General features: G+C 38.9%; 1 protein-coding gene across 5 annotated transcripts in view; it reads left to right on the top strand.

The window, feature by feature from the left end:
• Positions 1 to 14,473, top strand: part of STK32B (serine/threonine kinase 32B) — a 178,374-nt gene that overhangs the window by 133,498 nt on the left and 30,403 nt on the right. For all 5 annotated transcript variants that reach the window (XM_040064467.2, XM_040064468.2, XM_040064465.2 and 2 more), the window contains exons 6-7: positions 1,725 to 1,814; positions 12,807 to 12,910. In XM_040064467.2, the coding sequence (XP_039920401.1) occupies positions 1,725 to 1,814; positions 12,807 to 12,910 (194 nt within the window). The remainder of the gene's footprint in view (positions 1 to 1,724; positions 1,815 to 12,806; positions 12,911 to 14,473) is intronic.

Here is a 14,473-nt window from a genome sequence, read left to right as displayed (position 1 = left end):
TGGCTGATATATTTTCTGTGGACTTTGAGCAGGATCTAGGTTAGACTGTTGGAGCAGCATGCCGTTTTGTTGAGACTGCTCTTCCTCCATCAGGCACCAGGGTAAAATCCTTCAGTCATTTGTTATACTCTTTTCATCTTTGGCAGTAAACATGTTTAAAAACGTTCCTCGCTTAACAACTGCATCATGCCCAAATCCTGATCCATTCTGTGGATTGAATGAGACTGAGACCTTGATAAAAAAAACCCACACAAATTTGTCATTCAGGAGTCTAGTTCAACACGATATATTAATCCTGATCTGAGTGCAGAGCTAAGATGGGGAGGGGAGTATCTATCCCTGTCCTCCATGGCATTGTCAGATGTAATCAGAGAGAGGATAGTATCTGTATCACTCCACACTAGTCCTCGAGCAAAGATGCAGAACCTAACAGAAGACTCAAATTAAAACTCTACATATTTTCAAACTGGATTTCTATTCAGTTTACCTGCCTATAACAAACAAGGATCAGCAACTATTTCTTCACAGTGGTGGAGAAATTGAACCTATGCTTATCATAAACTATCCAGTAAAAGAGTAATAGAAGGTTTGGCCACTCAGCTTCATAAGTGCAGTTTGAATCATCTGTCTGGCTGGTCAAGCAGCACATTCTCCGGCTGATTTCTGCCACTTGTTCGTCTTGCTACCTGCTCTCAAATGAGTGATCATTTGGGATCTGCTCCTGTCACAGACACATCTGCAGCTACTATGGATCTAATTTTATCATTGTGTGATAAAAATACCATTTTTCTTCCCCCCTCCCTCTTTTCCCTGGGAAGACTCAGAGAAAGTCAGGCTGACAGTAACATGTAGTCAATGTAATTGTAGACAGTGTCAAAAGCACCTGAGATGTGAGGGGTGACTGTAGCTGGAAATGAGGCAAATTTCACACAGTGTCACGTTCTGCTTCTGCATGTTCACAGAGAGAATCACAAAATAACAGAATGGTTATGGTTGAAGGGACCTTTGAGATCATCTTGTTCCAACGCTCCTGCAGCGGACAGGAACCCCTTCCATTAGATCAGGCTGGGGGGCTCAGAGCCCACCCAGCCTGGCCTTGAACACTGCCAGGGATCCACAGCCTCCCTGGGCAACCTGTCCCAGTGTCACCACACTCCAGGGGGGGTCTCAGAAGGGCAGAGTAGAGAGGAATCACCTCCCTCTGCCTGCTGGCTGTGCCCCTTTTGATGCAGCCCAGGGCAGGCTTGGCCTTCTGGGCTGCAAATGCACACTGCTGGGGCATGTCCAGGTTCTGGTCCACAAGAACCACCAAGTTCTTCCCTGCAGGGCCGCTCTCAATGAGTTATCTCCCGGTGTGTGCTCATGTCTGAGATTGCCCCCATGCAGGTGCAGTACCTTACACTTGGACTTGCTAAACTTCATGAGGTTCTTGTGGGCCCACCTCTCAACTTTGTTCACGGCATGAGAAAATTCAGGTGTGATCAGCACAGACAGTTCAGGAGTGCAGATAGGTATTGGGTGCAATCACACAAGAAGAGTATTTGGTCACTGTGCTTCCAATTTGATTTTTCTAGTTAAGAGTAACATTTAACATTAAGTTTCTATTAATGTTACGCATCTTTCCAATTGTGTTTCCTTCCATTATCATTTAAATGTTAGATAAAGTGAGGAATATTTGTATGATGTGTTATTCTAACATCTGTTTTTACTTTGTGTAATTTCAGGACACGTTCATATCACTGACTTTAATGTAGCAACCATAGTGAAAGGCTCAGAAAAAGCTTCTTCTATGGCTGGCACAAAACCCTATATGGGTAAGTTTTCAAGACATTCATAAATGTAAGAAAAGCTACACATTAAGGCTGACTAACCGTATAGCAAAAGGATTTTAAATTGTAAAAGAATAAAGTAGATGTGATCAACTTCTTTTTTTGACAATATATATGTGTGTTAGCAGTGAAAATCTTCAGAGATGGAGGACGTTGTTTGGATGTTATTTTACCCAGGAACTTGATCTCTACACTTTTCTAGTCAGGTTCTGTTTGGTTTTGTGAATTCAAATTCAGCAGAAATTCAGTTGTGTTACTTTCTATAAATCCCCACATCTTGAGACCAGAATATAGGATATATTTACATCACAAGTATATACGATTTATCTGCTTAGATGAAATGAACAGCACAGCACAGGCATGGGATACAGAGCATTAGAAGGTCAAGGGAAAGATGGGAGACAGATTTTACCTTTTCACGCTAAAGGATCTGGTCCAAATTCACCTCAGCTCATGTAGTTGTTCCACTCCCGAATCCTCGTCCCCACTCATCAGATCTCCACCATATCCATCAACTTCACAAGAAGAAACTACCAAAAAATTCTCTTCTTTCCTTTATGAAGGCTATCACACCTTCCACCAGCTTACTTTCTCTTCATTGCTCCTTCCTCACCTCTTGGAAATGCGAAGATGCTGCAAAAACCCCAATTGCAGTCTTTACTATTCAGAAAGAATCACCCTTGAATTCATTTGGAGCCATAAAAAGCAAAACAAAGCTTTTAGAACTATAAAAATCCTCTGTTTCAGATGAAAAGTGGTGGTTAAGGATTCTCTGTGGCACAGTTTGGATATCAAAGCGTCAGCAAACCAAATATTAAGTGTGTGACAGATACAGCCAGACATTCATTGGTGCTACTTTCCTCTTTTAGTTTATACCTTTTATTTTGTGAAGAATTCTAACTTTTGTGAAATATTACGACTTTTTAGTTGCAGTGGTTTCTGGTTGTAAGGCTGTATCATAGGCTTTTCATGTGGCTTCTCCTGAGATGTTTAGACTATGAGACAAATAGGAAAAAAGAGAATTGAGTAGGTTGGCTCTGTGGTTGCTGGTAAGCTTCTATTACCAGGAATTCGAACCACAATATAACCTTGGTGAAGCAAGACAAAGTCACCTTCAAGCATGGTACTTGCTGAGTACCGGGACCAAGGAAACTTAGCAGTTTCTGTAAGACATGCCTTATGCTATGCTGATTTTCACAATGATGACAGTATGAGATGTGATGAAAGATTTTCCCCCTCCTGAAGGTGTATGAAGTCTTACTCTCATGTGGATTCTGTTATGTTTAATCAGACATGAGGGGACTCTCCAGCCTTTCTCTTAGCAGGGGCTCTTATAGGATTTTTCACTTCCTATGGCCAATTTAAGGAAACAAACAGAAAAAACATTATCTCCAAAGCCTTCATTCCTCTTTAAAATCTGATTGAAATAGGCTGAGGAATTGCTAGAGAGTGATTTGTTCACATGCAGCATGACTGAATAAAAATGGTTTCCAGGAAGAAAAGAGTGAATTGATATTGTGCTGTAAAAATGCCCTAACTGTTCTGATTAAGATGCCTATCTTGTAATGCTAAGCATGGTGTGAGTCAGCTCCTTCAGCCTTTGTTTAATCCCACTTCACATTAGCCTTTTAGCCCCAAAGTCTTTGCTTAATCCCACTTCACATTAGCCCTGAATATTTCAGCCTGAAATATTCCCTGCCTATTAAATACTTATTAAATGTTTGTGCAGAATGCACTGTACCTGAACCCGAATGTTTCTCTAGAAAGCCTGTCAATTTCCATGTCCTCCCCCTCCCAGCCAATTCACTCAGACAAATGAAATACCTGCCACACATAGACCAAAGATAGGGACAGCAGTAAATATGAAAAGAACAAGGCCAACAGTCTGGCAAGGCAGAATGCTTCCAGCTGCTTCTGCAGCTTTTCCTCTCAAAGCCAGTGACCTGAAATGCTGAAATCAACTTCTCAGAGTCTGGGGGTCCTTCAAGTTTGCCTTATGCTGTTCAGGTGGCTGGGACTGTGGAAGGCAATGTGTGCCTTCTGCTGATTTGGAAACCTGTGTGTCACCTGTGCCTGATTTTACCTTCACAAATTCACTGCTCAAACCTTTTGCAACAGCTGTGATTGAGGGTGTTGTCAAGGCTTTGTTGTAGGAATAGCTCTTTGTAAACTCCTACAGCTTCAGGCTGTAGTCCTACCCTGGCAAGCAACGCAAGATGTCCTTTGAGACCAGGCTGGCTTTTGGCAGGCACAGCTGATGCCAACAAATGACCACAAGCACTTGTGGAGGACCCCCTCCATTCTGAACTGGGCAGTGGACCAGGAAAGCCAGTGCAGGGGACGACATGGTGCCTGGCTGCATGTGCTGCTCTGTCCAGCTACAGCTCTTTCTTCCTGCAGAAGGATATTACCTCGGCCTCTTGTGTGAAAGGGAAGCGTGTGTTTGCCTGGCTGGGAGCACCTGTGTAAGGCCTTACAACATTCAACACTGTTCCATCTTTATGAGTGCAAAAAAAAAAAAAAAAAAAAAAGGACGTTTCTTAAATTGTTCCCTCGCAGACAAGGCTGCGAGATATATATCTGTGTGTCTCAAAGGATATGTTCTGTGCTGGGCACCTGTCTGCAGTGATGGCCCTCTACCCTGCAATAGAGTGCTCAGCTACAACCCCAAAAGTTAAACACATCTAGAAAACATGGCAGGTGTCACTTTTCTTTTATTCCTCACTTTGGCAAATTTATGTGTGTTTGAGTCCTATAGCATATGCTTTCTCCTTACTGAAATATTTTGGAACTATCAATTTCTATAGATCTGTGTCTTCTGAGTGTTGCAAAACCTTTCCATTCACAAGTTATTTTTGGTGGGGTTTAAGGTTTTGTTGCTGTTGCTTATTTTTGTTTTAGTTTTTTGGGAGTTTTTGGTTTTAGTGGTAAGAGGGTTTAGGGGGACTAGGTAGAGTCTTTTGTGTTTTTCTCAGCAGACACTGAAGATATTCAAACGATGCACTGTGACTTTACCTCAAATCAAACCAATAAAATACATTTTATTACGCAAATACACCTGACAAAAATCCAAAGTCAATAAAACCAATCATAAATTATGTGAAATGTTTCAGCTACCCCATCCTCATTTTACAGGCTTGTTATCTCAGGTTTTCACAGCTCCTTTCATAGGCTGCTGCCATGGTGAAGAATGACTCTATGCCTGAGATTGCCAGAGGATTGTGGATTTACATTGGTCCACTGAACTTCTAAAATGTATGAATCATCCATATTTATTAACACTGTGTAGGTGTACTATTGAACTTAGAGGAAAACCAGTGGATGTCCTGATATAAACCTTTCACGTAGAAAAAACTAACCCATAGAGCTAAATTTGTTCCTCAGATGGTTAAAATATAGCAGGGAAAATTCTGAGTCGAGTTTTCAAAAGTGGTCACTCTTTGGTCTTTCATGCACTCACATTAAACACTGTTCTGAAATTAAATACTGTTTTGCAGATCATTGCATTTTGAATGCACTGATGGCAGTGTTGGGTTTTTAAAAATCCTACCTTTATCCTACAAGGAGTTTGGCTGCCTGTCTGCAGAGCTTCTCTGGTCATACCTTTACCCGACCTTTTGATCCCAGAGACATCTCCTGATGTCAGCATGAAAATGGTGGCTTCTGTTTGTTCTGACAAGCAAGAACTGAGAGTGGCTGTGGGAGACTTTAAGATGTGGAAATGAATACTCTCCACACTGATGGGATTTTCAGCTTCTGCTAGGAGCTATGTGGCTGAAGGGATTAAACACTGAGCTGTGAGCAGGCATTCAGGTCTTGGTTCCACTCTGATGCTAATGATTAGGAACACAAGCAGCTGAGGAACCTCAGGAGATCAGGAGAGATGTTATTACCTCCAGCTGTTCTTCACCTGTTTTTGCTCTCTGACCTGCCACCATCCTTTAAGATCTTCCATCAAAACTACTAATAAAATAATTTCTTCTACTATTTCAGTTAATAAATACCCCACTCTGAGTTCAAGAGTTAGTTTTGGTTTGAGCTTTTTATTTATTGGTTGGTTTGTTTGTTTATTACCTGCCTGAAAGGGCCTGGTGTGTTGTGGAGGTTTGCAGGCAGATCTGAGGGGAGGAGAGCAGAGGTCCAGCAGAGGTTGCAAATGGGCCCCACAGAGCCCCTCTGCCCCCTGGATAGATAACTCCTGGGTTTTGGTCAGGCCAACCCCCCTGGTTTTTCATGCATAGACTGGTGCAAAAGTATTTTCTAACCTGGTGGGAGTATGTGGTGCAGAAGCATGTAACAGTTCTTCTGGTGTGTCAGCTACAGTCTGTCCTGAAAACCCCCAGTTAGGCAGACCCGCTAATTTCAGTACGGGGCAGAACGGTTGCTGTCTATTCACTGGAACAATCTTCCAAACACCAAATGGATATTTTTGGACAAAAACCCTTCTAAAAATTGCCAGAAAAGCTGGCCCTGCAACCACTGTGAGCTTTTGTTTGAGTAATGAAGGTGCTTGTGTACAATTTCATGTTCAATAACGGGAGACCGTGACATGCTCGTTGCAGCTGGGCTCTCTTTCAACAGGGGTAGCAACTCGAGGTTGTTTCTCTGAGGCTGATCCAGATGTTCAGCCACTAAGGGCTTCTCTCTGCAAGGTCAAGAAGTGAGTTCTGTTCAGTGGTTGAGTAAAGCAGAGGGTTGTATGAGGATAGCAAGCTGAATAAGGGCAGGAGAGGTTGTATAGCAATATGGAAAACTAATAAGGCATTCTAAATGCCGTGTCTGTTTTCAGGTAATGGTATATAAATTATTTACTTTGATTGAATAATTACATTAAATATGAGTATTAAAACCATTGAGGTGTATAATGTGAATAATGGTGCAAAATCAGTTACATGGCTAGAACAATATAAACCTCATGCTAGAAAATTGCCATCCCAGCATGCCCAGGCTTTAAGCGCATTTTGCCTTATAAAACAGAAGTTAGCAGCTGGCTAGTCTAAAGCTCTGAGTCAGAAGGCTGACCATTATAATTTAGACCTCTTTAGCACATGAGAAAGTAAACTCTAGGAGGTAAATTGATAGTTTACCAAATCCACAGTTATATTCAGGGAGAGGGAAGTTTTCTTCCATTTTGCTCTTGAAACAGCTTCTACTCTAGATAGAAGATCACTTGTCATTATTGTAGTTTAATTTCTGTTTTCTGTTTAAAACGTGATCCAGAAAAATTACTGACCCCTGAATTTACTTCTCAGGGGAAAGTGAAAATTAATATTTTCTCATCAGAGCACTGAGAAAGCAATTAATATTTCACTGAAACATCTCAGTTTAAGGTTCATGGAATATTATTCCAAAAGTCAAGTTCATTTTTTATTCAGCTCAATCTGTCATGCCTTAAGCCTGATTCAGCAAATTAAAACTATAAATGTGTTCTGTACATCATCAGTCACACATTTAAAATTTACAAACATCTAACCTTTTAACTGCTTGTCCTGTGCTAATCAGTCAAAACATTGCTTATGCTGTGTGTATTATATATATGTGTATATATCAATTTATACACAATTTTTTTCCCAAGATCAGTGACTAATATGTGGAAGAAGGATGATACCTGGCAGTGTGATGTTACGCTGAATCTCAGTTAATGACACGGGAATGTATTTTCTAATCTGAAATCTCAGGCATTGCAATAAGACCCACACCATTGAAGTATGCTTTGCTGCAGTGGCTACAGCAGAGTGTGTTGCTTTGCAACCCCTCCAGTAAACCACAAACATCTGAAAGAGAGAGAGGGAGACAAAACACTAGAGGTTTTTTGATTGTTTTGTTTTCAGTTTCTCATATTGATAACACTGGCATAAGGCATTGCTCAGGAACTGGTGACCAGATGTCCCTGGCAGCATTTAGCTTTTCATGGACAGTCACCTCCTTACAGTAATCCATCTTGCAAGACTGACTTGCAAGTTATTGCATAAATAGACTGATTTGTTAGTATGTAGGTGTTCCATCAGAAATAATAGCAGCTATTCTTTTTGCCAGCCACACCAAGAGATAGATGTCAAATTGATCATTTTATTATGGACAGCATTTTCAAACTCACCTTTGAGCAGCAAATTAAAAATAGTCTGAATTTCAGAGATCCAGTTCACTTACAATTTATGAAATTGTGATACCAATGAATACCCAGCAGATTTTCAGAAACGCTACTTAAAACATTTTATTCTTTTACAAAATGGACTTTTACGATAGGAAAAAATAGTGAAAATTTGGTTTAGCATTATTTGCACTTACATTGATATTCTTTTATTTCAAGCTCATGAATCATGTTATCACATACTAATGTGTTTCCACAAATAAAGGTAGATAATTACCAACCAGCTACATAAAATTTCCCTTTTTATAACTTTATTTTTGTTACAGATCTCTAGGAAAATATGTATACAATATGAGACACATCATCTACATAATTCACATTGCAGTCATGTAACTGGTATGAAAATTCCAGTTTATAGTTATATGCACAAATGGATTTGTCATAAATTACTTCCTTTTGCACAAGCCTGCAGAACAGGTGTAAGGATATCCCAGTATGCCAATGCTTCTGAGATGGACACAGACCCACTAGATTTGCTCTCACATTCAATTTGTTCATATTTTGTCCTCTAGTGTGGTTTTATTTCATTTATTTACTTCAGACAGCCTGCAGTAGTATGGGTTTATTAAAAAGATAGAGTGCAAAACCATCAAAAGGTAAATCTCTGAAGAGGATATATTTTAATTTATTAGTTGGAAAAAGTATTGACTGGAAATTTGTATTGGGGGCAACTAAGAAATGCACTGAAGCACACAATGCGGTACAAATGTGGATTCATTTATATAACTTTTCAAGAAAGGAAAGCGAGTAAACAATAAAATCGTGAAAGTATATTTTTAGGAGAAAAATATAGATGCAGAAAAGAAACAATAGGAGGATTTCTAGCTTGGCTAGTTGCCAAAGCTTGTATCTGTGATTACTCATTATTATATAAGACAAAGAGACATTCCTGGATTTATTTGTTCTGTTAAAACTAGTACAGATGCCCCATCTTGGAATGGCATTGGTATTTAAAGGGTGTTTCTTTGTCATTTTTAAAGAGTTACATGAAAGGTGTCAAATCACACTTGGTGAAACATGAAAAGCAACAACCCAAACAAAAAGACTGCATTGCTTCTGAATTCCAGACTTTTAAAAGTCCCCGGTACTTTGGGCGGCAAGTTTTCCAGGTGTCTGAGCATGTGAACAGACAGAGGTGGAGAGTCCATGCGTTTCATGATGACTGCCAAGAGGAAGAAGCTGTAAAGATCCCATTGAGGCTTTCTGGCCTCTGTCATCCCCCTCAGATGTGCTGGGAGGAGCTGGCTGCTTCGTTAGGATCACAGGATTGTGAGGTGACTCGTGATAACAGGGTCCCCAGGAGCCTCTACTCCAACTCTGCTCAAAGCAGGGTGAGCAGTGAGGCTGGACCAGGTTCCTGCTGTTGACAATTCTTCAGGCAACTCTAGGAATATGCAGCTCTCCATCATATCAAAGAACTGGAGTCAGGGCGAGCTATGAGGACCTGTGGGATCTACCAATTGCAACGCTTCTCTTCTTTGAATTCACTCTTGCTGCTAGACTTGCTATTACTTGATTTATCTTCACTGTTTAAAAGTTGAGCTTCTGCCATGCAAACATCTACTGCCTTTCCCGTAAGTGCATGTGATTGTAACTACAGCTCTTGGCCAGAGCAAACTGCAGGATCAAACACGATATTAAACCCATTTATTTTCCTGAAAAGCCTTTAGCAGTGGAAACTGCTAAAGGAAAAAATATGAAACTCTTGTTCTTGCAGGTACTCTCACTCTTGTTCACACAAACTCTTGAAGGCAGAATACTTCTGCCTATGTAGATGCATGGGGGTAAAAGATGAAGTATTCTTCTCATCCTAATCTGGTATGCCAAGAGAGGATATGTTCACAACGGGTGCACATAGCAGAGCTGTTGCCCTTGCTCCAAGCTGGCAAGCTGAAATTTGATCATCCTTTGGAAGAATCTACACAGAGCAGGCTGCAGGATGACTCTCCAAGCTGACTCTGGGATCGAGTTCAAATTTTAAAAGATTACAGATTGTCTATTTAGGTAACAATGTTAAAGAAAATCAGTGCAGAATTTCATCTTTCCTGTCAGAGTTTTTATTTGCTTTTATACTAACAAATTTGCACTCTGAATTGGTTCTCCAGGCATAGTTATTTCTTACAGCAAAACTTAATATTATGTCCTGTATTTTATAGCTCTAGTTCTTCTGAGCTTGGCTAATTCAAATGAGTTGAAGGGTTTGCTGTCCTTCTGTAAAATCATGCTCTGTTTCTGAATGAGCAGGCAAACTCCAGAAGTCTGCACACAGCCTGGAGCCCTTGTTTGCACCTAATGTCTCAGTTCAAAAAGACTTTTAGACACATTAAGCACAAGATTAGTGTGAAATCGGTATTAAACAGCCTTGTCAAACTAGAGAAAGGTCTTATGGCATCAAGACGGTTGAGATTTTACCCTGAGAAAAAAAACTGTATAGAATACTGCAAATTATATTGCACCCTTTGCCAGTCCCCCCCCATCATGGGAAGAGAGTGTTTTCAACTGCTTCACTGGAGCTGATGAAATGCAGAGAGGCATTCCAGTTGGACTGAAAATAACGCAGTTGAAGTGGGCAAAAAGGGGCTATCTGCTTTAAAAATCAGGCTTTTAACTGCTCATATTCCGACCTAAGAATGCCATTGGCTTAAGGTGAGAAAACAGCTTCAAAACTCCAAGGCAAAATAAAGCATTTTCTGCTGATCTACATGATGTAGGATGAGTTGACCTAGAGGATTTTAGAAAAATAAAATAAAACAAAATAAAATAAAATAAAATAAAATAAAACAAAACAAAACAAAACAAAACAAAATAAAATAAAATAAAATAAAATAAAATAAAATAAAATAAAATAAAATAAAATAAAATAAAATAAAATAAAATAGCTCAGTCACTAAATTAACAAAACAGCTGCACCATTCTGGCAATGTCATAGGTTACATCAATAAAGTACTTTCACTTCTATCTCACAGAAATCAGATAGTGATCTGTCTCATTATTAAAATATTAAAGCTATAAGAGAAATAGTGAAACCAGCATTATACCTGCATAGTTCAGTAAAAATGCCGAAGGGCTATTTTCTGTAATGAGATATTGTACATCATCTAGGCACAGCGGGCAGAAACCATAACGAATGGGGCTAAATCGAGCAAACCGTCACTACAAGGTTCCTATGGTGATATTCAAAATATGAGTTTGGTGCCTGATGTGCAATTTAAGTGCATCGATCCACTGAAGTAATGAAAAAAATTCTGCTTATGCTCTCACCATCTATCTGATAGACTGCATACCTGTAAGATGTGCCTACACACCAGCAGCATGCAAATAAGTGTTGAAATACACGTGAAGATATAACATGCCCAGGGAAGCTACGTAATCTGGAGGTGAGACAGAGTTAACTCAGTGTAATGACTCTTAAGGCATTGTTGATTTATGTCATGCTGGACCACAGCACGAGTTTTCCTCTGCCAGAGGTTCACTGGTCATCTATTCTCCAAACACATATATTCCAGAAAAAATATTTATTTAGGTGCCTGCAGATCTCATACCAAACGTGTTAGGACATGATCCTGCCGGTCAAAGAGTATCAGACTGCTTTCATACATTCACTGCTTTTTATTCTATAGATTAAAGTTTTGCCATAACTGATGGGTGGATGCTGAAATCTTCTATATTTGGCTCTTGAAGACTTTCTGAAGTCAGGTCTGGAGCTGTAAATTATAAGGTTGCCATCCATAATGCAAGGACTGCAAAAACTCCTCTAAAAGGAATACCTTTCCACTTATTAAAGGTGCTTCTCTAAATGCCATAAATAGTCAAATCCCAAACTGCTAGTCAGAAGTGTGACCAGACCATATCATTCACTGCAGAGTGCTCATGACGAAGTGAGGCTGTGGTAATTACAGGGTAATGTGGTACATTAAACTCGGTATCATGGCCAGAAGAGGCTCATGCGGTAATTGCGATCTAGCATTCAAATGTTATAGCTGGGGACAGTGCTGTCTAGAAAATGTCCAGTGAATGTTGTCTTCACAAAGTGCGCTGAGATTCTGCTGTTAAATCATTAGAAAAGCATGACCAAGTTTTCATTTCATTTCATTTCATTTCATTTCATTTCATTTCATTTCATTTCATATTCACTCTTATGTATATCTGGTTTTCTGAAGAAATTACAGTAACAATATTTTTTTACAGTAGAGGGTTTTTCATGAACGTAGACAAACTGGATCCTTGTTTTGAAAACATGTTTTCTTTTCCTCCACAGAAGTTACTTTTACGGAAGTCATTACTTCATTGACAGAGTGTTTTCTTCCAATTGTGGCAGATTCTCACACCATAAAATCAGTGTCAGGATTTCTATTTAAGTACCATATTCCTATGCTGAATACCTTTAAAGCCTGTCTGATTAGTTCTATCCAAATGTAGAATAAGGATGAGATTTACCACATTCAACAACTTCATCAATCAGAAAGAATCACTTCACTTGCAGATATTCTTCCCATAAAATATTTGCATTACCCTAAATGTTCTAAGTCACACTTCAGACCAATAATTCTCCTCCTATTACTTATCTCTGTTCACATAACTTAAAACTTAAAAGAACCAGGTAAGAATTAATATATGAAATTATTCATGTTTGAAATACCCTGACTGGTGAAGGTTGCTTGTTATCAGTAAAACAAGGCACTGAAATGACACCCTGAAAATGCTGTGTTTCCAAATCTATTTAATTCCAGTTTGTTGAGTCCTTATTCATTTTTCAGCTGTGAAATAATACCCCTAGTCTAACCCTAATGAAATGGCTTTTTGTTCTATTTGATTTACGATTGTAGCTCCAGAAGTGTTCCAGGCTTTTATGGATGGAGGTCCGGGCTACTCGTACCCAGTAGACTGGTGGTCCCTTGGAGTTACAGCGTATGAATTACTGAGGGGTTGGGTAAGAATGATCGAGATTGTTGTTATCTATCAAAAATATCAAGTTTGCAGTGCCCTTGAGTACACTCTTCAGGATAAAATTTGAGTGTACAGGGTCTGGTCAGAAAGGCTGTCCTGGTTCTTTCCCAGCTGAAAACACTCTTGGGAAAGTGTCACCCCATACTCAAATACATTATGAAAACTTGCCTCAGTTTGTCTAAGGAAAGGCCTAATATTTAATGGCTTCCTTATAATGCTGAATTGCAAACAGTGGTGGGGGTTTTTTTGGTTTTTTTTTCAAGTAGAAGTTGAGTTACTTCAGACTCTATTGTATCTTTGATTCTCTTGGCTAATACCTACCATAAGAGATCGAATGTAGTATCCTAAGATGCTTGGCCCAACTACAGAAAATGCTTATCTGCCAGTGCATTTGTTTCCTATCCAATCAATTACGTGAATAAACGTAATGAAAAATCTTCCTGGGTGTGGTCGAATATCGCAGAAGATAATAGAAAATTCTTTTCCATTTTGGTTCAAAGGATTTCATTCAGTTGCTTAAATATTTACTATTCCCCATGGAAAACAGTAATTTAGACACTATTTCAGGATGATGGCATAGCTAAAGCAGCTGTTTCTTTTTTTTTTTTTTTTAATTATTTTTCATTCCTGTTTTGGAAAGGGGATTTTATTACATTGCAGTATGCTTTTTTATATTATGACACAGACAGAGTTCTGCTACCTTGTCTTGCAGACAATCCATCCCACAAAGATATCACAATTTCATGTAGGATGACATGATAAAGGAAAATAGAAATAAAGAATAATTATTATTCCTACTTTTAAATGAAAAATTTCATTTCAGAGTGTCTGCATATTATTACTTCAGAAGCTACATTTTTCAAAGGCCTAAAATTCTGCCAGTCTATTTTGTATTTCCATAGAAATAATAAAAGTCATGGTCCTGAGACAAAAATCTCTCCCATGCAAAGACTCTCATTTCTCAAAATAGAGGAGTATTAAACACTTTTCTTAACAAAAACAACAAACTAACAATTATTATCAAATTTTATCTATCATAATTCTCAAACCTTAGGGAGTTTTTAGACTGACATTCTTCCCGGAATGGAGACGTTAAAGTCTGGCAGTGATAAGCATAATACATCCTCAATCCTAGTCACAGATGCTAGTTCTAGCTGCACTTACAGTAAATTAAGAGAACATCCTGATGGTTTTATATCAACCCTTTCACCAGTGAGTGTCTCCAAGAAAGGAGAGCAATGAATGATTGCTAATGAAAGCTGAACTCTCTAGACTAATCACAAAAGATCACTTTCATGTGACAAATTCACTTTAATAAATGAAAAACTAATAAAATATATCCATTTGTCAAGATCTGTACAGTCTTTCCTGAATAAGTCAATCTGACTACAAACAAAGAAAAGTTGAGACTAAATCAATTTTTTTGTTAGGTTTTTGTTTGTTTGTTTGCTTTTGTTTTGTTTTGTTTGTTTGTTTGTTTTTTAATAAAAACATTGCCATCTGAACCTGCTCAAGCCATCCAAGCCAGTTGGTTGTTTTCTCCTGA

The sequence above is a fragment of the Hirundo rustica genome, chromosome 5, assembly GCF_015227805.2.
Source record: "Hirundo rustica isolate bHirRus1 chromosome 5, bHirRus1.pri.v3, whole genome shotgun sequence".
In the NCBI taxonomy this organism is placed as follows: domain Eukaryota; kingdom Metazoa; phylum Chordata; class Aves; order Passeriformes; family Hirundinidae; genus Hirundo; species Hirundo rustica.
Note: the sequence above shows the minus strand (reverse complement) of the source record. Positions and strands in the feature narration are given on the sequence as shown.